Genomic DNA, 22707 nt, shown 5'->3' with positions numbered 1-22707 from the left:
TAGCATTCATTTTCATGTTTGTCATCTCGAGATCAGACCTGAGCTGCTCACCCACATAACCCTATAAATAAAGCAAACTGATCTCTCCTGGCAGTGTAGGGACAGGGGGCTGCGAACTGCTATCTCTGCCACTTGCTGGGGGCTGTTGAAGCTGAAATAGCTCGACTCTTCTGCAAATGCTCCGCCGTTCCAGATCTACTCACCTCCTCCTCCCCATCTCACAAGTTGTGCTGCTCAAAGGCAACCAGAAACGTGTTAAAGAACAAAGTAGCTCACAACAGATCCCCCAGCTCTGAGCTACACCCTTCCTTCTCATCTCCCTTGCATAGCAAACAGACCTAAAGCATCCCAAAGTGGAGGGCTGATAACTGGAAAGACGCGAACAAGGCGTGGGCAGCATGGTGCACTTCAAGTAAAGCTATGAACAAAAGACTCAGTTAACACAAACCTATAGTCGCTGTCCCTTTGAAAAGCCCCTACAATGCAGTCGTAATTTATGTTCCATTTGTCACAAATGCATAAGAAGACTTCAGGCAGCAGTGACTGAAGAACTGAGCACACTTGTTCACTACTTACAAACCAGTGAGCCACTTCTCTGGGTGAGTGCTTATCACACACACACACACACACACACACACACACACACACACACACACACACACCACTCATTCATTTCTGTATTTTTTTCCCCTCTCAAGATCTGCTTTTCAGTGGTTTGTGACCAGCACTCTGATATTTTTTCCCTTTCTGCTCAACACTATTAAATTTAAAGTAAATATCTTTTTCATACATACTAATTTGACCCTAAGTCAAACAATTTGCCCTTATCAGCACACTAAGTTTGCCAGTTTTTTATCATTCATTGAAAGGCATTAAAGGAACTTCAAATACTGACTTGTACATTGCTAGAAAGGCATTGGCCTAAACATATTAAGCAATCCATCTACTGAACTTTTTTAAAGAATTTTCAGAAGCCACAGGTCTATTGAGATAATTACATTCTCCTAGGCATTAACAGGATTTCAAGATACTGTAAGCATAAAAGAATAATGGCTGTAAAAACTCTGCAGTCATAGTGGCCAAGCTCTGACTTTAATCATTTTATTGATGTAAAATACAGAAACAAAATGTAAAACACAGTTATCCCTTCCATTACATTTCATAGCTTTGATGTCTTAGTAAAATCTTTGATTTCACTATTTTACTAATTCATACTAAAACATGAATTATTATATGAATTAAAATTTGAATAACCCAAATACTTGGGGTTAATGTTCCAATTCTAGTCAAAACCAACAAAAGAATGCTGTGGACTCGTGTTTTCAAGAAAATTATGAGAAGAAATAGCAGAAAATAAAGGTTTTCCATAAGCAAACAGGCATCTCAATTGGCACAGCAGAATAGTAGGAGACCAAATGTTTCATCCTAAGTAATTCAAAATCATTGATTTGAAACAGGAATTACTAGAAATTGGATTAACTCAAAGATTCTGTTGGTTCAAAGAACTAAGCCTGAGATTGGGCCGTGATTCTTTTTTTCCAAGAATCTCATAAGAGTCACATTACTTTCTGTTGCTGAAATTGGCCATCATAAATAAAGATAATATTGACTAAATGAAATGATAAGCACAAATATTTCATAAGTTATTCCATAGATGCATTAAGTTGATTTTTAATAAAAAAAAAAAGGTTACTAATTAAATGGCAGTAAATATTTATTAGCTACTAAGAGTGGCTTTGGGGTAGGTTTCCCAATCTCAAAATTCTTAGCCAGTTCTGGAGGAAATGTAACACTACACAGAAGTACATCTTGTTACTAGTTCACACACAGCGCAGCATAAGCATGTGTTGGAGCAGACCTGTCATCTGCCAACAGAAAGGGGGAAGTTGTACCACTAACATCGTGACTGCTGTGTTAAATCATTATCTTGGATAGTATTGCCTGGGGGAACCAGTTACTGAAGCTACAAAGAGGTATATGTTTCTTTCCATTACTACAAGCTTAATTTTCTAGTGCAGCTTGCTTTATTTGTGGCTTCTAATGACTATTTTTATTCTCCTCAAAGTTTGATTTTTTTTTTTAATGATTTCTCCATGAATTGCTTGAGAACTATCAGAACGCCTTGGCTTTCAGTTTTTGCCAGCAATCTTTGTTTTAGAATGTTGCCCTGACATTCTGCTATATCTAGAAGTCAGAACATGCTGAAAGCAGCTGGGCAGTGGTGGCACATGCCTTTAATCCCAGCACTCGGGAGGCAGAGGCAGGCGGATCTCTGTGAGTTTGAGTCCAGCCTGGTCTACAAAGTGAGATCCAGGACAGGCACCAAAGCTACACAGAGAAACCCTGTCTTGAAAAACCAAAAATTAATTAATTAATTAATTAAAAAAATTTTTAAAAATCCTGAAAGCATTGCAAGTTAAATCATACATATAAAATTGTCCATATTTCATCTAGGTAACTTTGCAGGAGTAAAAAGTAAATAAACTTTTTAGTATTTTCAAGCTATGAAATTTAATAGAAGTTATTGGAAATGGCTTAAAAAAAATCTTTAAAATTCTCCTTTGTGGTGTCCACTATTCTAAATACTTTCAGATTACAAAGTCACATATCACAAATCACATATATACTTAACCCTTCCTTCCATTTCCCATAGTACTGATCGTAAAGATGAGGTTCATAAAGTTGAAATGCCAGGATCCAGGCATTTGTCAATTTAACAGGAAGAGCTTAGAGTATATCCATTATCTATATTACATTTACTGTGGTCCTATTGTTATAACCAATAACAATTATATTTTACATTCCATTGATTTTTGAGTAGCTCAGGAAACCCTGGTAGGAATACTCTAAGTTTTACAAAACTAAACTGTTCTTGGAAATAATAAAATTGCCTAATCAGTTTTCATTGTGGTCACAAAGGTATATATGGTAAAAGAATCAAAGCTGGATCACAAAATCCTGTCTGATCCCAACTCTAATAAGAATCACGTCACCAAAGCCACATTGCAGATCCTCAAGTGTTCTGGTCAGAAAGCTTGAAATAACGCTATCTCCCTAGTCCTTCTTCAGTTTGATACATAAGGTCAAACAAGTTGAGATGATGTGAAAGGGTCTCAAAGGGGGGAACACCTCCAAAACTAAAAACGAGTATACTAACAATGCAGGTTTTGCGTGGGGAAGCCATATTATTATCACAAATACACATTCAATAGGCCATGTTTGAGTAGGTAAGTCATTTCAGATAAATCATTGACAGGACAGTGAGCTCCAGAGTCATTCCATGATCTCTGAAAAATAAAAAGAATAAATGTACAATTTTTCCTGAAGTATCTGGAAAACTGTTATAGCTTTGAAGTTTTATCAAGCTTTGACTGAAATACTGAAAGAAAATAGGGTACCATGTAGTATTTTTTAAAGGTGTTCAAAGAAGCCATGTCTTCACAATACTTAAGAAGGGCTTTCTCTGCCTCTAATTATTCTTTATAATTCAATAAGCATTTGCTGAAACCTTCAAGGAGCAAAACAAAGGGAGAAACCATATCACTCTAGGTAGCTTCTCCCGTGGTAAAGACAATAATCAGCCCAAGTAAGTATGAATAAATTATTTTTCTCTCTAAAAAGTCAAAAAGCATGAATAAGTGTGGATGAAATACAAGGTAAAGGGATTCATGCATGTTATTAACCAGATCGACATTTAAAGTAGCTGTCTAAAGCTGGTAAAGAAAAGAAAGCAAAGAGAATTTTATATTCCTAGTGGAAATCTTTAAGAACCGTTAAGAATAAGCATGATTCATGCAAGGCCTTGAGGTCACATGCTGACAGTCCCAAGGCTGAGACGGACAAACTCCAAACAAAAGAATAAATTTTTAAACAGAAAAGAATAAACCCCAAGGGAAAATCCACCATGTACAAGAGTGACTAGATAAAGCGAACATAAATCAAGGATCATGGGAGTTCTACAAAATAAAGATGAAAGTTTATATCCAAGAGCCCATACAACAAAAAGACAGAAATGACAGTTCAGCTAGGGAAATGGACATGTGAAGTGGCCATGGAGAGAAATATATTGATAGGAACAGAAAACAACAGTTTGAGAAGAAAATTAATGTTTGGTCTAGAGCAGTAGGGATCCATTGGATAATCAAAGTGAAACATCCTGTAGCTAACGAGACAGGCAAGGAGCTTCGTTCTCACTGTTGTGTACCTGTCACTTTGTGTAGTGATGAAATTAATGAGCCTGATGCTTCCTTTTCTTGACTGGGAAGACCCAGGCATCCAGTTCTCCACTCAGGCACAGCTGCCACACAATTCTCCTGTCAGCACAATCAAGTCTCCTGAGTTACAGGGATTTCTAAAATTATGCTGTCTTGTTTCAAGAATAAGTACAGTGTACTGGGGGAAAATTCTGCCAAAAAGCATATGATGCAGTTCAGTGGAATTTTGTTTGTTATCTATAGCCATGGCCTGAAACTGTTAAAAGAGCAGGGAGCATATCCACCCCTTTAGCTGATATGCTTTTTCTCATAACTAAATTTAATCTTAATAACATTAAATTGCTGAGAAAGGAAACCTGTATTGATAATAAAATATTGAATTACCCACAAGTTACCAACAGGAGCTGTGTTCCATTCTTAGAATATATTATTTTCCTTGGGCATCTTTGCTAAGACAAGAAACAGATTAAAGAAATTTTTAACTAGTTCAAGACATCAAAACAACCAACATGAATAGGCTCAAAATCCAAAAGCTAATTTCAATTTTTTTCTTATATAGAATGTGAGAAGACATTAGCTTCTATAATGGGAAAAAACTAAATAATAACTTGTTTAAAGGTCTGAACTTAGAAATCAGAACTTGAGAGAAACCTGCTAAAAGGCCCATAATAGATAAATGGATTTCCCTTTAGCTACAAAATTGTGTTGTCTGCAGAATGATTGAAACCTGCTATGAACTTTCAGAGGCCTGAGAACTGATTAGCTGGGGAACAGCCTTCCTCTCTGCCAACTTACCTGGCATCCTTCCTGTTTACCAAGACACTCCTCCCAGGAGCCTGCTACAAGCAAACTGGTGGGCAGACCTGCATCTTATCTTAATCCTCTAGAAAGTTTACCCACCCAAGACCAAACATAATTTTCTACCTCCAATTCAAACCTTCCAGTACTGTGAAGATATGGTCTTATCATTCAAAGCAGACTGTTATAAATATACTGTATAGAATTATTTGATTAATCCATGTGCAGATAGAATGGCCATCATTCAGAATTAATCATGGCATTGAGAAATGTCAGTGCCCCAAGTTATTTCACAACATATATGAATTTGATCAACAGCACAGTAAATTCTAAAATCAGGTAAAGTTTTAATTTGGAACTAGTGGTCTTCTAAATACAGTAATTATCACCTTGACCACAATAACCACAATACCAAACATTACCAACCATATTTAAAGTTATGCGCGCGCGCGCACACACACACACACACACACACACACACACACACACAATTATGGGTTTCGTAATGAAGATTTAACACTTTTAACAAACTCTGAAGGGAAACTCTTGTTACAAAAGAAGTCTAAAACCCTCATTCGTAAAAATGAGGAAGAGAAAATGTATCAAATACCTAAATGCCAATAATTTGTATCTATTTTAGCTTAGAATGAGAAATTCTTCCTTCTGACTTCTGTCTATCTGTTTTTATCTTAAGTTACATTCTATATGCTGTGTATACTTTTCCAATTTTGCATTTGATGTTCTGTCTCCAGAGGTAACTAATGATACCTTAATCCATATATATCCAGTGTTTATTTTTCCCACTTGTAATTCTATCATTTATGAAAAGCTTCAACATACAAAGATTACCTTGCTTTGTTTTGTGCCAATCTTTATAAGATGATTATCCTGGTATTTTTAAAAATTATTCATACACAGTTTCAAAAGCAAAGCTTTGCAATAGATTCATCTTCCTACTAGCTAATAGCAAAATAACCATCTTCATATTGTATTCTTCATCTTGGAGAATCATAATAATCTAGAAAGATGACAGATAATTGGGGACAAACTAGAAGTTGACGAAAAGCTTCAGTGATATATGAATTCAGAAGCCTGGAATTTATTCATAAAACTCATTACAGAGATGTGAGTGCAGGAGTGAGGCTTTCACTGGACAAATAGAGACGTGTCAAATACAGAAAATACCTGAAGTCACTGCTAAGGTTTTTTGTGGTATCCATAGCAACAAAATTATCCATGTTGTATTGAGGTCTCCGGCTGGTCTAAGTCTAGTGCAAATGGACAGGCTTCTATTTCCCAGGCAGGAAATAGCAGCAGCCCATCCAGGAAAAAAGGGACCTGCATTTAAGGTGATCTCTTAAGATGATGAATGGTAATGCACCTGACACAGAGTGCAGAGCTGACCATAAAAGTGAAACCAAGCCTGAGATTTAAGGATGGGGAAAAAAAAAACCACCAGTGAGCAATGACTCTGACCTCCTGAACTAAAGCAAGATCCCAAAGAGTAAATTCATGAGATGTTGTGTTGGGCAGGAAGCAAGAGCTATGGAAGGAGGGAAGAGGACCGAGGAAGGAGAGAGTTGGAGCTAAGAAGCTAGAATTAGGGGCCCTCATGAAAAGCCAGGGCTGGAGAACACAGCGGTGTTCTTACTCCTACTGAAGGAAGAGAGCATGGCTCTGTGGGTTTCTATAAGCTGTGCGCTGATCTCTGAGTCACTCAAATTTCATTGGAAATTAGGGTTGGAGAGCTACCTGCTGAAGCATGCCTGGGCCACAACAGGGTGCTCTGTATGAATGACTGAGCCTGTGAATCTGAGTGTAGTGTATTCTGATGGACAAGCTTCAGATTTGGGAGCCCGAATGCCCAGTGCAGTTATTGGGGAATGCTAAAGATTCGCCTTTGAAAAATGTACGCTATACAATAGCTTTGTAATTGTGGAACTTACAGTTCATGATCCTATATTTGAAGTATCCATGTTGAAAAAGAAGAAGAAATTCTTCAGAGTCCCTTAAGTAGTTTTCTTTAAAATTTATTTTGTGCCATAACCCTCTTGGAGAAAACAAATGTTTTTTTTTTCAATATCATTCTGGTATTTTTAATCTAGAAAGAATAGTTACTAGTATTTTATTAGATATGCCCATGCAGCCTGAATTTATACACAAGAGCCTATTAAACCATGTAGATTCCATCTGAAAATGCAGCATGTTATGTTTAACAAAATGAGAAATTACCTTCCCTTAAATGAAGCAAATGACATCTACCTTATAACACTAGAAAATTAAAAGATGAATGTGCAGCATTAGACACAGCCTGCTTAACTTGTATCCCAGTCTTGAGAAAAAGATCCTGCACATAGTAGGTACCCACAAATGTGTTTGATTACATATTTCACTATTCATTTTATACCTACCTTCATAGAAGAGTAATCTTTCTTGGGGGAGGGGAACAGTTCTATTTCATTTTCCAATAACAAACCTATTAAGGGAACTTTATTTCAAAATGTTAACTAATATTTTCATTGTGTCTGTGTCAACATCGATGTTCACCTCACAAATACTCTACAAAAACCTGAGTTTTAAGTCAGTAGGAACTATATTTCATGCATAGGAAAAGGCTATATTAAAATGGTTTTCAAGGATATGCAGATTTAAAATACTAATTATTATTTTAAATGATCTTATGCCAGTTTACTATAAACCACCCACTATATTACATCACATAGTCAGTATTCCCACTGGGATTTAGCAAATGTGTCTAGTGATTTTATTTATTTTATTTAAAAAATGTCAATGCTAATATTTGTGGTAAGCCTGAAAAGTAAATAATTAGATGACTAAAGAAAAGAAAGAATGACATTCTAAAAATAACATACCTAAGAAAAACTTAGTGGTGGGTATGAGCAGTGAAGTTCCAAAGTCCTTAATCTGTTCACAGCTTCCAAGAACCAAGAAGTTCAAGTCATTGAAGGACTTTTTTTCCGCCTACCCCCAGGTCTAACTTAAACTATCATTAAAAGTTTTCCTTCTGCTTAATTCTCATGTACCCTTTTACCTTTAGGTCAAGAAATACAGGAAAAACTAATCCATTAACTAGAAAATTAAAAATAATATCCTCAGAGTTTTCATCCTGTATATTATTTTCTGCTGAAAGCCTTTGAGTTAAATGTTAAAATTCTGATTTGGAGTTTCATTTGTTGGTAGTTGGTGGCGATAAGCTGCAGCCGAACACTGTGCCAACAGCAACGTTTTGATGGAAGTGTATTTATACCAAGGAAATCGCTCCTGGCCACACTTGAGACAGTTGTTTATTTGCTTTATTGGATTTTTTTCCCTTTAAAATGTCCTATGAAAAAGGCCTCAAAACCAGACATGACTTTTTCCTCTGTATGCTTTTTTTAATTTACACATTTTTTTAGCTGAACAACCTAAAGCCTTTGAAATTTCTCAGAATACTAAATCTCTTGAGTTTTTCTATGTAAAGTTGAAGTGATAATGAACAAAATTGCTGTGAAGATTAAAAGAAATAATGTGGTGAAAGTCCTAGCACCGTGGTTAGACCATAATAAGCAGATTTTCAATAGTCCAAAATATATTCCATGAGATTTGCTCACTATACTAAAACTGAATGCTGAGGATAGTGTTTTTTTAGTAAACTTGCTAAATCTAAAGTATTCCACATCTCTATTTAATAGTAAAATTTAATGTAAACACTGTATTCAAATAATTCCATTTATTAAAAATAGCTATTCCTGTGCATTATTATTGCCTTTTGCATGGATGTACAAAATAGCTAGAGTAAGAATTTGGGTTTGTTTTTTTTTATTTAGTCTATCTAAAGGCAATAATAAATTTGAGGAAAATTCTAGTAATTATATTATATTATATATAATCATATTATATATATTATAATATTCAATATTATATACATTAAAATTAATCTGCACATTAGATCAACTAAAAGCAAATATGGCAGTCAATAATGTCTTAAGAAACGAAGGTCCCAAAATGAAACTTTTTCAGTGGTTTGAAATTACCTCTAGTTGTACTCTTTCAGAATTCTTCCTGCGACCCCATGTTCCTCTCTCTTTAACTTTCTTTGATTAAATAATGTTCCTCTGTTCTTGCCACCTATTTTCTTTGTGTGAACTTGTCAAATCATCTCAGTCTTGTCTTTTGTAATTTAAGAGGCCTTTATGTAGCTCTCTAAGAGACTCTCACAAAAGTCCGACTAGGAGAATAATTTATGAGATTTAGAATGAAGGGCCATTATTAACATTGTCTTGCGTGCATTCAGCATATAGCCTCCCATTCACACATGGCGGGATTTTAATTCAGTCATCAGAGGTAGAAGTCTCTAAGAGAAGTCTTACGAATAATATCATTGGTTACATGAGCTTTTTCATTGACTTCCACTTTTAAAAAAAAAGCATGGACTGTTCAGGTAGGTTAAAGAACATTAGAAAAACATGTCTTGGGGTTTTTACTTATCTCTACTGTTCACACAAGTATTTCTGTGGCTATAAACATGGTATCAAAAGTGGTAATTTTATATGTCCTTGGGTTATCTAATATTCAATAATATGCAAAGTGAATTTCTTCACTACAAGGCTAAATGCAGAGAGAGCATGCAAGAGTGGATTTTCTGTTTTGAAGAGAGGTTAATTTTAAGTGTTTTTACTTTATCAGAGTACTCCTGACTTGTGTTCAACAATCATTGGCACTAATGATGTTTATGCGGCTCAAAGAAAATTATGCTTTTTCTTACTCTTTCAGTGCCCAATGTCTTTTTCTTATTACAACAGACAAATCTAATTACTTCTGATAAATTTGAAGAGCTGTGATTTGAATCATGAATAATTCCATTCCAGACAAAGTTAGATCTCAAATATTCCCTTGAAACTTAGCTTTTTATAAGCCAGTTATCCATGGATGCTAAATAAGGAATATTTTAACTGGTAACACTGGATCACTAGAATAGAAAACTCTTCATGTGCATTTTTTGTATATACTTTTTTATGTTAAACAGAGCCTATAAATCAACCTTTTCTATTATCTAGAACTCACGACTTCCTCCTCTCCATCCCCTGTGTGTTCTCATTGAGCACTGTTCATGGTGTCTGTCTTTCTTTTGATATCCCTCCTCATATATCTCATGTCTCCTAAGGATTCCTAACATTACCGAATCCTATCCTTGAATATATAGAAATGATAGTTACCAATACTTGAGCTCCTGCTGTGTGCTGGATGCCATTGTAATCAGCTAAACAAAATGGGTACCACTATATTCTTGACTTGACATAGAAGAAAACAAAAAAAAACCATTAAGCAATCAGGGCAGTCATATAGCCTCTACCTAGCCAAGCCCTCTACATCTCTCCATGAGCTGCTCTCAAGGCACCAAGTACTTATTCCTTGCCTTCAGTATGGTTATACGTTTTACATTTGATTTTCTGTTTGTGTGACTAATGTCTGCCCATTCTACCATGCCATAACATATGAAGATAACATCTAGTATTTGCTTGATGAACAATTACAGTTGACATGAATTAAGCTTTGATCATGCTGGCCCCTGCATCTTAATACCTAATTCTCCCAAGACTCACTAAGGTACTTAACCAATTTTACCTCTCCTGAACAGATGAGGAATCTGAGGCAAAGAGAGGATTTGTCAAAGATAACAGAGCTAGTAAAGGATGAAACCGGTGTTCAAACTCAGAAAACTGGCTGGAGAGCTGTGCTCTGAGTAAAGGAAGAGATGAATTAATGGAAAATTAACTTGGAGCGTAAGGGAGAGGTGACATGGGATGTGTGTCGAGATAGAGGAAGAGTCTAGGCCCAGGCGACAGAGCCGATAAAACCAGGAGAAGAATCCCTCTGGAGCAGAGCCAGCCCTGGGGAAATCCAAGTGCAAGGATGGTTATGTGCTGCACTGGGTTAGCCAGTTCTGTTGCTAATGTTCTTTTTTTTTTTTTTTTTCCCTCTTTCAGTGCCACCGTGGGCCTTAATTGCCATAGCCATAGTTGCGGTCCTTCTCGTCGTGACCTGCTGCTTTTGTGTCTGTAAGAAATGTTTGTTCAAAAAGAAAAACAAGAAGAAGGGAAAGGAGAAGGGAGGGAAGAATGCCATTAACATGAAGGACGTGAAAGACCTAGGGAAGACCATGAAAGATCAGGTAATGCACACACCCCTTATTTACCCCTGTACACTCTTCAGCTGATAAGTCACCAGGAAGGGCTTTGTTCTTTTATGCCAGATGCTCACAGGAATGAACAACATGTGGCTACTGTTGCTTTTGTAGAGATGTTTGACAGTCCTTTCAGGCATTACTCAGTCTCCCAAAGTGTAGTGGCGACAGGTCTAGTGGGTTTTATTTTTTTTCTTGTATACACACACACACACACAACCAGGGGAGGACTCTACACCATTAGGTGTGACTTCATGGGCTTGGCATAATAATTCCTGAACATTTTTATTCCATCTCCTTAGCCAATCTTGATTAGAATTAAAAAACAAAACAAAACTAAACTGTAATACAAGGTACCTGAGTCCTTTCCCTCTTGGACGGGGGCTCTTCCTGACTCATCCACTACCCTTGGTCTCTGTTAAGTAACTTCAGCATCCTTGGTGATTGCCAACATTGCCACACACTCTGCCAGCTCAGCCAGCAGTTGCCAGAAATAATGAGTTATGTGTGGTGAGGGGAGATAGGGCCCAGTCATAAAGAACAAGACAGAGTTGAAAGACAAAATTATATTTCCTGAGTTAGTGATCATAATTAGAACCATGATGCTGTTGATCCACTGTGTGCCCGAGCTGTCTTCCCATGCATAGAGAAGATATTTGAGTTGCTTTGATGTTGCTGTCTATTTTTAACTATGTTAGCTGGACAACTTAGTCAAGGTAAAGTTTAATGAAAAGTATTAAATGTTTCTTTACTTTTGGAATAACGCTTATATTAAATGTTTCTAAAGAAAGTTTAACTCATGAAACAGAATGTAAAGATTTTTTTCATAGAAATATTTGTAGTTATTGTTTCCTATCAGATAATTTTGTTTTAATAAATAAAATAAAATTTTATTTATTCCCAAATAGGAACATATGTAGGCACTTTTTCCGATTGTTTTATAGAATTAATTACTATTAACTGAATCATTAACACATGAACCTAAGAACCATTTGATCAGGTGTTAATACAAGCCTCATAGTACATCCATACAGCTTCCTAGTTTCCCACACACACTCACATTCTGCCCCGCCCTTCCCAGTTGGAGTTTGAAACTCCTTCTGGAAGACACTGTAGTGTCTGTTGACCGCAACTTCCCAGGGGCTCACTTCTCATTCGCTTCAATTCAGCTTGGTCTCAGGGCGGTAGAATGGATGTGAAATCCGTTCTCATGCTCAGAGAGCTTTAGCCTGAGCTCGGGGTAGCAAAGGTTCAATTTCTCTGGCAGTTTCTCATCAGTTACAGAAGCTCATGTACAGCCACAGATAACTAAGAAGGATTTTTCTCTGTGTTTAATTTGTTAAGTAGATGCTCAAATTTTGAGTTATAGCAAGTAGGATTTAATACTGATTTTTCTTCCTTTTTTATTCACTTAGGTTTTTTTAGACAGGATCACAGATTTTTTTTAATCATTTTATAATTAAGTATAGAAATAAGTTTCCTGGATGAACATGGGCTAGAAAAAGGATGTTATTTTAGCAATAGCTTTGAAAACAATAATTTGAATGTGTAGTGCTATTATTTTTATAATTATCATAAAACTCAATTATGGTTTTCTTATGTACTGGAATTAACAGTTAAAAGCATTGATAAATGTTGAACAGTAATTATAGCATTCCTTTCTAGGATAAGAAAGTTATGTTTTCATTTGTGGATTTGTTTTGTATGATGTAATAGTATAATTGATGGCACAGTGCCATTATCCCCATTACACCATGGATAAATGACCAAGATCTCACATATAGGCTTGATGGTGATTTCCCCATCTATCTCCTGCTCATTTGGATGGAGAGGGGCAGAGGAATCTGAATCAAATAGGGAAGTGCTAAGAAAAAGTCAGTGATAGTTGACAATAACTTACTGTTACAGCAAAGTATTTAGAATTCCAACCACGTAAAATGGTTTTAATTACTTTTAGCCAACCATTTTATGTACTTAGGGCTTGAGCTAGGTATGATTTTTAATTTTAAATTTATAGAGTGAAATATAATTGGAATAGTGAAATCATCATGCCCTGATGGTAATCATGTAACAGCAGTATATCATCCAATCCTTACAAAAATAGCTAATAGCTTATGAAGATGAAGGCTAAAGATGAAAAATAGAATGCACAAATTTTAGGAGAATGATCTGTCATGGGATGTCCTATGACCCTCCAAAGTATGCCAATGAAATTCACTTTCAAACACTGTATTTTCAAAATACTTTAAGCAGCATCTCACAGTGAACATGGGGAAGGGAAATAAGATCAGTATATGGCTCTCTCATTTAAAGACAGGACAGACAGGAACAGTTTTTAGATAAAACTCCTAAAGCTATATAGGCTTGAGGGCAATCAATAAGTTAGTACTTCCTTCCAGACTCCCAGAAATTAAAATTTTAACACTCATGGCTGTATATCTTCTCTGGAAAGGTTTTGTAACCTTTAAAAAATAATCTTTTAAAATTCAGCAATGACTTCAAAAGTAAACTGTAGATAGTATATATTATGTTACAAAAGGATTTTGTATATCTTGAATATATATAGGTTTTTTTAATATCTTGAATCTTGAGATCACTAAGCATACAGGGGAGATGATAGTAACTTACAGAATCATAAGCTAAGAATGGTCATTTCTCCATGGTTTTCACTGCTGTGTGTGGATATTTTAATTTCTATTTCTTCCTTCTATGTCCTCCTTATCTGTGTTATGTCTCATGACTGTTCTGGACTGTCCCTTGCGGTAGGTCTCTTCTGCTGCTAGCCATTCCTAATCAGTGCTGGTGGCTGGGTTCCACAGCTGAGGGCTTCCCATTCTGACATCAAAAGGCTGAACTCAACTGATCTGCAAAGATGAAGTGTTTCATTTTAAACAGTGTCAACATGGGCTCAATAGAACAGGATTTGCAAGTTTTACATAGATAGGAAAGGAAATGCAGTCCCTCATACTACCTTTTTACATGCCTTACCAAATCCCATGTGAACGGTGTAATTTAGAATGAGCAAATACTTTTTTTGGTGACTGTGGACTAGATAAATTTTGAATGTCAAAGCAAACCACAAGCATGTCCTTCTAAACCTGGGAACTCAATAAAAGGCCTGATATTCCCAACAAAGCTTCCCTGTTAACAATTTGCCTGACTTCAGAGCTCCTGGGTTTACAAGCCTTTTCATGAGGGTTTTTTTTTTTCTTATGGAGGGAAAAATGTTGTACTCAAGATATTATAATAGCTACTGACTTAATAGGTCTGAATTTAATGTGATGGTACAGGGTGCGTCTTGATGAAGCTCGGCCTCTGGGACAGGAATAGACTTAATCACTTCGGTGATGAACAGGAGCACTGAAAAATTATCAAAAATTTAGCCCCATTTCATGCAAAATAATTGCAGAGACGGTCCTGCACCTTCTATTCTGGAAAAAAAAAAAACACTTAGAGAAAAGGAGATTTAATATCTTGGCTATTTCAAATTGCATTGGGCTGAAACATGAGATATAAATTGTCAGCTCTGAAAAGGGACTTTTGAAAAAGTATTTAAATTCATGATTTTTTTTTTTTTTACTGTGTCAATGGAATGACATGTAGGTATTTTCAGTCAGTGGGTACATTAAGGAGTGTTCTATTCTTAAGAAAACAATCAAACTATTACAGGGAGACAAACTACCTAAACTGTAGTTTTCTCTACACACCCTTTATGACAGTGCTAAAGATTATACACAGGTAGGGTTCTCAGGGACAAATGGAGTCCACTGCCTAAAGTGTTCAAGCTAGACTCGGACATCTCAGTGCCATTCATCGGTGACTGTGCAGGTCCCTGCTTTGGTTCTTACATGGTTATTTTAATATTCAAGGAAGCACCCAAGTATAAATGAGTCTTTCTAAACTAAGTGGTATGGGGCTCGCCACATTTGAGAATGGTAGTTTTCAGTTTTTCAGACTCGTTGTAGACTCCTGAGCTGTGTCAAACACCACAAAGGTTGACTCGTGCAACAGCGGCTCAACCCTGGTCAGATGTCCTTCTAACCAGAGCAGAACCAATGAGCCCTGTCAGTCTGGCTGCAAACGGATTTGGGGGTCATTGTGCGGTTGGCTTGAAGGACCCAAACAGGAAGACATTATAAATCCAGGGACAGGGGTTGCTGTTTTAAGCACCACTAAGGGTCTCTGTGTGATGAGTGAAGGGAGCTTCTTCACTGAGAATGATGATGGCAGAGAAAAGGTCCATGTATGTAGGGACAGCAAGATGGTGAGCCGTGGTCTGATGGCCCTGGGGCCTCTTTACAGCCTGGCTAACACTCTCATATTTGACTTCTGGAAGAATTCTCAGATCAGCTTGAGAGCTGACAGTAGTTACATAATAGTAAAGACTCTTCAATGTTGTCAGACAGTTAAGACGGTCCACGGCTCACATGCCTTATTTCAATTTCTGTGAGATTCTGCAGCTGCTTCCACCCAAGAAAAATGAGATAGGGGAAGGAAATGGATAACATTTGCTCATTAAAAACAAGTGAAAAATGACCAAGAAAAATGTACAGTGACCAGGACAAAATATGTGAATGGCTAATATAAAGATTTTTAATTTTTCAAACATACTAGTGAACAGGGAAATGGAACTTTTCATAATTTTTAATTGTGAAGAATGAACATACGTGAGATTATATGTATATCCCCATAAGGAATCTACTATTATAAACCTTCGTAGTGGAAATATCTGGAAAATTTTTACATATTAGGAAAATTTTATATACTTTAATTTTTGAAGAACAGAAATTTTGTATATTTTATGACATAATGATCGTTCAGATATTTTAATTTATATTTTACCATTAAGATTGAAGAATGTTTAATTGTTTAGGTTTTTTGAGTCTAGTACTATGGCCCTGTTCTTTAATGCAAAAGAAATTTTACACCCATACAAGTTTTTCCAAAATTACAAACATAACTCTTGTCTTTGGTATTAAATAAGGTCAAATCAGTTTAATTCAGCCTTGCTTTCTGTGGAGCTGTTTTGAAAATAAAATGGTAACGTTCAGCTGGAAATGGAGTGAACTTCTCTCTAAACATGCATTTGCTGGTGGCATGTTTTCTCTTAAATGTTACAACCATCTATGTGAAACACAGAGAATTTACATTTCCTGAGGGTCACTCAGCTATCTTTGGCACAAGCAATAAGGCAACAGAAGGCCGTGCATTCCATATGAATCTCTCCACTGCATGTACCAACAATGTTTTACATGATGCTGAGCACCTCTGCAGCTACGAGAATGTGAAACCCAGCCTGGATACGAGCATGTCTATCATATTAGAAAGAAAGAGGCAATATAATCAGAGCCAAGAATAATACCAAGTTGACATTTTCCTTGCAACACTTTTATAGTTTTGCTTGCTGTACTCTGAGGGGGGCTTCTTCCATTGCTTCCATGTTGCTTGCTGATGGGGGGGCAAAGGTCCATGCACAAGTGAAATTAAAAAGTATATGTATGTGTAAGCAACAAATGAGAATGTCTTAGACAAATAGATTTCAGCATCATAGTGCTTGCTTCAAACAGCTTGGAGGTATGGCCAGCTTAATTTGGACTTTGCAGAAAATTCATGGGAATTTTTTTTTCCTATTCATAGGCCCTTAAGGATGATGATGCTGAAACCGGACTAACTGATGGAGAAGAAAAGGAAGAACCCAAAGAAGAGGAAAAACTGGGAAAGCTCCAATACTCACTGGATTATGACTTCCAGAATAACCAGGTCTGAGGGGAAAATGTCTAATTCCATTACATTTTCTGAAATTACTGAGTAGCAATTGAAGCAAGATACTCTTCTTAAAACATTTCATTTGCTGTGAGGGGGAAAAACGCAATTATCAAAGCTATTGATGAAATCATTTCTAAGTACAGGCAGTCCCCTAGCTGCTAATTTAACTTCTGGTAATTAGAATTCACAGTATTCGGCCGATTACATCTACTCCTGGCACTGACAGGGGGCAGACAGAATACAAATTAGCTCCAAGCCATCCATCGGTCTGCTGCTGAGAGGCTCCCAGCCAGCGCCGTCCCAACAGGGCCCTTGGTGTGAATAGGAACCACCTTCCCGGAACTGTATAGACTTAGATCCCAAACAATGTCAGGGGCCTTTGGGTCAAGCTGCCATCCAAGCCCACATCTAGAGAAATAAATTTGGTAAGCAACAAGAGAATGAAACACTGGGCAGTGCTTTCTGGCTCTTAAAAGGCAGTGATCCCTTATATAACACCATGATGCTAGGTGAAAGTCTCTCAAGTGACTGGACAGCAATTCTGTCAATGCAGGGAGATCGGCAGCTTGATTATCAGCCCAAGAAGGCTGCCCAGAAATGACAAAACTAAAGACTGCAAAAAAAAAAAAAAAAAAAAGCATCCCCACTTCAGTTCCTCACAAAGTGGCGGAGTGCCTTGAGATCAGTGACAACAGTAGCCGCTTTTCACTGAGTAGCTGTTATCCAGGTAGCTCCCAGTGTGGAAAATGCCTTCAAAACCCCTTCTAGGTAAGAGCCGTAATGTTAATAACTATCCCTTTGCTTTCCGAGTCTCTAAAGAATAAGCAGAATAAGCTGAGTTCAGAATGTAGCCCTTGAGCTACTAGGGAGTTCAGAGATGTCCCACTCATTTTGCATCCCTCTTCCTTTGCTGGGAGAGGAAGGATGGTACCTCAGTATGGTTACTGGAATGCAGCATATGCTAGTGGTTCCCTGTTTGATGAACAGTGAGAGGTAAGTGAATCAAACATTAATAGTTGTTTTTGATGGCTGATGTCCAAAGTCAGAGTTGGAAGCAGTTGCAGCAATTCTGTATTTTATTTGGGGCCTGATAGTTTGGGTCTTTGAAGCTTCAGAGTAGCCCCCTTGAAGGATGTGTGGGATTTAAAAATGCTTTTATTTGATCAGCTTTATTATAGCCCTGGCTAGTTATTTCATGATACATTCTAGATACCTGCATATTGAGTTTAGCTTTGGTATGTAAGTATGTATTTATATAGGATTATAGGGAGACCAATAGGGAGACCACTAACATGTTATGATTAATTAAATACATTTCAAGTCATTTCTACTACTTCTACAAAAAATATGAGCATTAGGATTTAGTTGTATGCAAAGTAACTTCTTATTTACATAATCCAGGAAAGGTAAAGGTTAGCTTACATTACATTACCATGGAGGTTTCCAACTTTTTAACATGCCTTTATTTACCCTCCTTTTTATCCATTCATATATCCCAGTAGAAATCTAGTAGCATCTCATACTGATTAGGTATAATTTTGAAACTTCTAAATATTTTTTTGTATATGTGTACCATGTATGTACAGTGTGGCTATGGAGATCACAAGAGGGTGTTGGATCCCCTGGAACTGGAGTTTTATACACACGGTTGTAAGCTGCTGTGTGGGTGCTGGGAATCGAAGGTTTTATACACATGGTTGTAAGATGCTGTGTGGGTGCTGGGAATCGAAGCTTGGTCCTCTGGAAATACAACAAGTACCATGTCTTCAATCCAACAGTACTTTTAAGAATAGAATTGATTCTATTTTACCCAAAAATAATATGTATATTTACTACTCTGTTTTCATCAAACATTAAGTCCAGAGTATGCATTTTGTTATGATGGTCTAAAAGATTTTACTGATAAGTACCATGCATTGATTTTAATTACAAATGTTCCTTGCTAGTTTTTATCGTCACATGATTCCTATGAGTTAGGGAAGGAAAAATCTGAGGAAACTTGTAGACAAGGCTGTAGTCACATATGAGTATTTGTTTACCAAAACCAAAAAAAAAAGATCTTAAAATCCTTGAATTAAGAAGCGTTTGTGGTGGGAAAATGGAGTATTCCATTTAAACAGAATGTGAAAGGAACGTTAGAAGAAATCACTCCATCCTCTAATGACAAGAGACCCAAGTCTCTAAACTACAATAATCACGCTTTACCAAGTTTCAGTTATATTTGTAATGTTGCCCAAAAGAAAATCATTTGCAAAAAAAATGAGAATGAGGAAATGGAGTATTACTTATAACAAACAGAGAGACTGCGAGCTTTCCTAGTCGTGTGTTTATGGTCTAGTGCTTCCATAGCTATTCTTGGGCCATGTCTCTGTTGGTGTACCTGCCTTCCAGCACTCACTGCTCCTGCTGAAAGACAATGCCACAAACTAGACAATGAAGCCTCAAAGTGGAAACAGCATACTCCTCCTTCAGGGTAGGATCCAAGTTAGATCCAAGGGAGCCAAGCGGCCAAATGCACTGAGGATGCACTGGGTCACTTTACAGAAAACGGGTGCAATTTCTGTAGGGAAATGCATTGCTTATCCACTCCATTGGCTAAAAACTCAGACTCACGTGTTCAGGTCCTATAGTGAAAACTTGTGGTGTATCCACATTTACTGAAGAATCTTGTAATTACAGGATATCACATTTTTTCTTTTGTAAACATATTAACAAGATAGAATCTGAGTACTAGAGTACTGAGGCAGGTGGTTTGCCACAACTGTGTGGCCAGCCTGAACTATAGAATAAGATTTTTATCTAAAAAAAACTAATATAATAATGCCACATCATTTTAATATTCCCAGTGAAAGTGAGAATTTTATTGGTAAAAAATACAGAAATGAAAAACAGTTATTTAACATGGATATTCAAATCTGTAAGTCTCCCCCCTTTGAGAAAACTTAAATGATATATTTTACTCCCATCCTACATTTAAATGCAAACTTTCTTAGATAATTAGAAATTATTCTATCATAAGCCAAGGTTTTAAAAGTGCAGATATCACACAAGAACAGGTCAAATGGGATAGAAACATGACGCTCTCATTTTTTATTTCAAAATATTAGTCAGTGACTAAGACATTTCCATCTAGCTGCTCTGAGACTTCAGAAAAGAATAAATTCTGTGCTTTGCAATTACAGACCAGTGGTTGTTTAACGACTTCTTTCCACTTATAAAGCATGATCTGAAAAGAAAAACCAAGCATAAGAGCTTTTAGCAACTGGAAAGTTTTTTGATTGCAACCCTTCTGCAAATATGAATTCCATATTTAACTGTAATCAGCAACCTTTAAAAAGCCTCTTTTGTACTTAAAACGAGGCTTCCTAGACTTCCTAGAGCCCGCATCTGTCATAATTCGGTTTCTGAAGTCTACCAAGCTCACTGCATTGGCCCTCTGTATTCAGATTCTTGAGACTAGAAGTTGACTACAAGCAAAGGGAACCGGGGGACATCACAGTGTGCTACACTGTGAACAAATCAGTCTTCGTCCAAATGGTCATCCTTTGTGTTGCTCATTCGTTGTTATTCATTTCAGCTGTTGGTCGGGATCATCCAAGCTGCTGAACTTCCTGCCCTGGACATGGGGGGAACATCTGATCCATACGTCAAAGTGTTCCTGCTCCCTGACAAAAAGAAGAAATTTGAGACAAAAGTTCACCGAAAAACCCTCAACCCTGTCTTCAATGAACAATTTACTTTCAAGGTAAATTTTTGGATAGATTTATGTATAGCTTTTCCTTCATTGTTTTAGATGAAATACTAGTTTTATCCTGACCCACACAGAAGCATAAGCATGGACAACTCACTCTAGAATTCACCACAGTTGTATTTGGAATATTTTACAGTTTAATTTTCAGTCTAATGAAGAGTCTGCATTGTCGGTTTGGGCTATGTATTTTCAGAATAGAATCTTTCAATATCAGATTCACACCTAAAAAAAGCAAGGTCTACTCATGTAGACCTCAATGGACTTTGACACTGCACCCCATTGCCTCCAAAAATAAAGGCCAAGCTATTATTTTCTAGAGTTTCCAAGGCTCTGAAAAAGGGGCCAAGTCTGTAAGGACTATTGAAGTCAGACTGAAGGAAGCTGTTCTCCTGTGCTTACCATGCTATCATGGGAAGGTTTGAACAATCTAAAACTCTTCCTCCTAGCAATAAAAAGGTTATGGGCTTCTCTAGTAGCATCCCTTTGCTCTAGGCTCTTCATCATGTTGAGACACATCAGTTGACAAACAATAACCAAGAGACATTCTGACCCTATGACAACTCATCAAAATGACATGCCCTGCAAGCCACAAGGCACCTTATAACCCTTCACTTGAAGTCATTCATACAAACAGTGCTTTATGTGGAATTATTTTAAAATATTTTCCTTAGAACAATACATTTCTAGAAAATGAAATTTCTGTGAATATGCCAGCAGGCTGATTCAAATTACCCTGTCCACCAGCCAGGCTTAGCAATAACACGTGCCCTGTGTTGGGAAATAAAATGGGGGCATGAGTCACCTCTTCAAATCTTGTTTGCAATTTCATGAAAGAACAGTCTTTCTCTTCTTTGAAGTTTTTGAGTTTTAAATACATAAATCCTTTAGTTTTTCTTTGCCTGGACCATTAAAATAGCATTACTAAGAGGCTGAAAAATCCTGACTTTAAAAAAAGTCATTATTGGTCCTATACCAAATAAGTTAAATATCAATCACTTAAAATCTTGTAAAGAGTAGTCAATCGCATTTTATCTGGCCATCTTTTTAGGTCAGCAATTTCTAAATGGATCTTAATAGATTTTGAAATAATATTGTAGTGCCTTCCTCTATTATTTGCATATCATTTCTTTGAAACATATTTGTAAAATTCTATAAACCTTTATAATTTCTATATTATTTGATTTCAGGAAGGTAGATCAGGCCTTATCATTAATATATATATATATATATATATATATTCAAAGTATAATTATTTTGGGGACATTTAAGAAATATGTGATTTCTTCAGTAGACATTATAAACTGTATCTTGAAATGTCAGGCAGCCATGCAATATAAGAATAGAAGCATAACTGACTTTATAGATTGGCTTTCAAGCACAGCTAAATGTACTTCAAATTAACAACATGCCCAAAAATAAATTCATCTTATTTCGTCTAAAATAAAATTCCACTGGAAAAGGGGTAATAATAATAAATGATTCCTCAGTACCTCCAGTGGGCCAGATGTTTAAATTCTCAAAATGCCTCCACTGAGTGCAGACTTCTTTGCTGTGGTTTGATAACTAAAGAAGCTGAGTTAGTTCATTTTCCCCAGGTCTTCCTAACACAGACAATACATGGACTACTTCAAATATTCAAGAAATACAATTTCAATTTTTAAGGGTTTCTATGCTCCCTCTCCAAAATTTTGCCAATTCTTTTGAAATTCAGATCTTTCAAGTTTCCTAAAGTAGAAAAACATTATACTTAATTTTTATTCATAGGATTTTAGAAAATAACCTGATTTTGACTATAATAAATGACAAAACATTCTTTAGAAAGCCCAAGTTTCTTGTACATAAGTGGTCAAGTAGTCTTTTATCCCTTCCTCTTCTTAATAAGAGTTAATTAAGAGATATTCCAGTTAATTGAGAAATGTATTCTGGGGCATAAGACAGCATTTATGCTGATAAAATAGTACATGTATAAAAATTGATCAAATATCTAGTACAAG

The 22707-nt window shown here is 36.5% G+C and overlaps 1 protein-coding gene across 4 annotated transcripts in view; it reads left to right on the top strand.

Annotated features, from left to right (window-relative positions):
• Syt1 (synaptotagmin 1) overlaps positions 1-22707 on the top strand; it is a 517902-nt gene that overhangs the window by 357904 nt on the left and 137291 nt on the right. For 3 of the 4 annotated variants that reach the window (XM_052753299.1, XM_052753297.1, XM_052753298.1), the window contains 3 exons: positions 11000-11184; positions 16834-16956; positions 20540-20707. In XM_052753299.1, coding sequence (XP_052609259.1) covers positions 11000-11184; positions 16834-16956; positions 20540-20707 — 476 coding nt within the window. The remainder of the gene's footprint in view (positions 1-10999; positions 11185-16833; positions 16957-20539; positions 20708-22707) is intronic. The other variant, XM_052753300.1, reaches the window with a different exon arrangement.

Source organism: Peromyscus californicus, unplaced genomic scaffold (genome assembly GCF_007827085.1).
Source record: "Peromyscus californicus insignis strain IS unplaced genomic scaffold, ASM782708v3 Scaffold_24__1_contigs__length_46423439, whole genome shotgun sequence".
Classification (NCBI taxonomy): Eukaryota; Metazoa; Chordata; class Mammalia; order Rodentia; family Cricetidae; genus Peromyscus; species Peromyscus californicus.
This window is presented reverse-complemented; position numbering and strand designations above follow the sequence as displayed.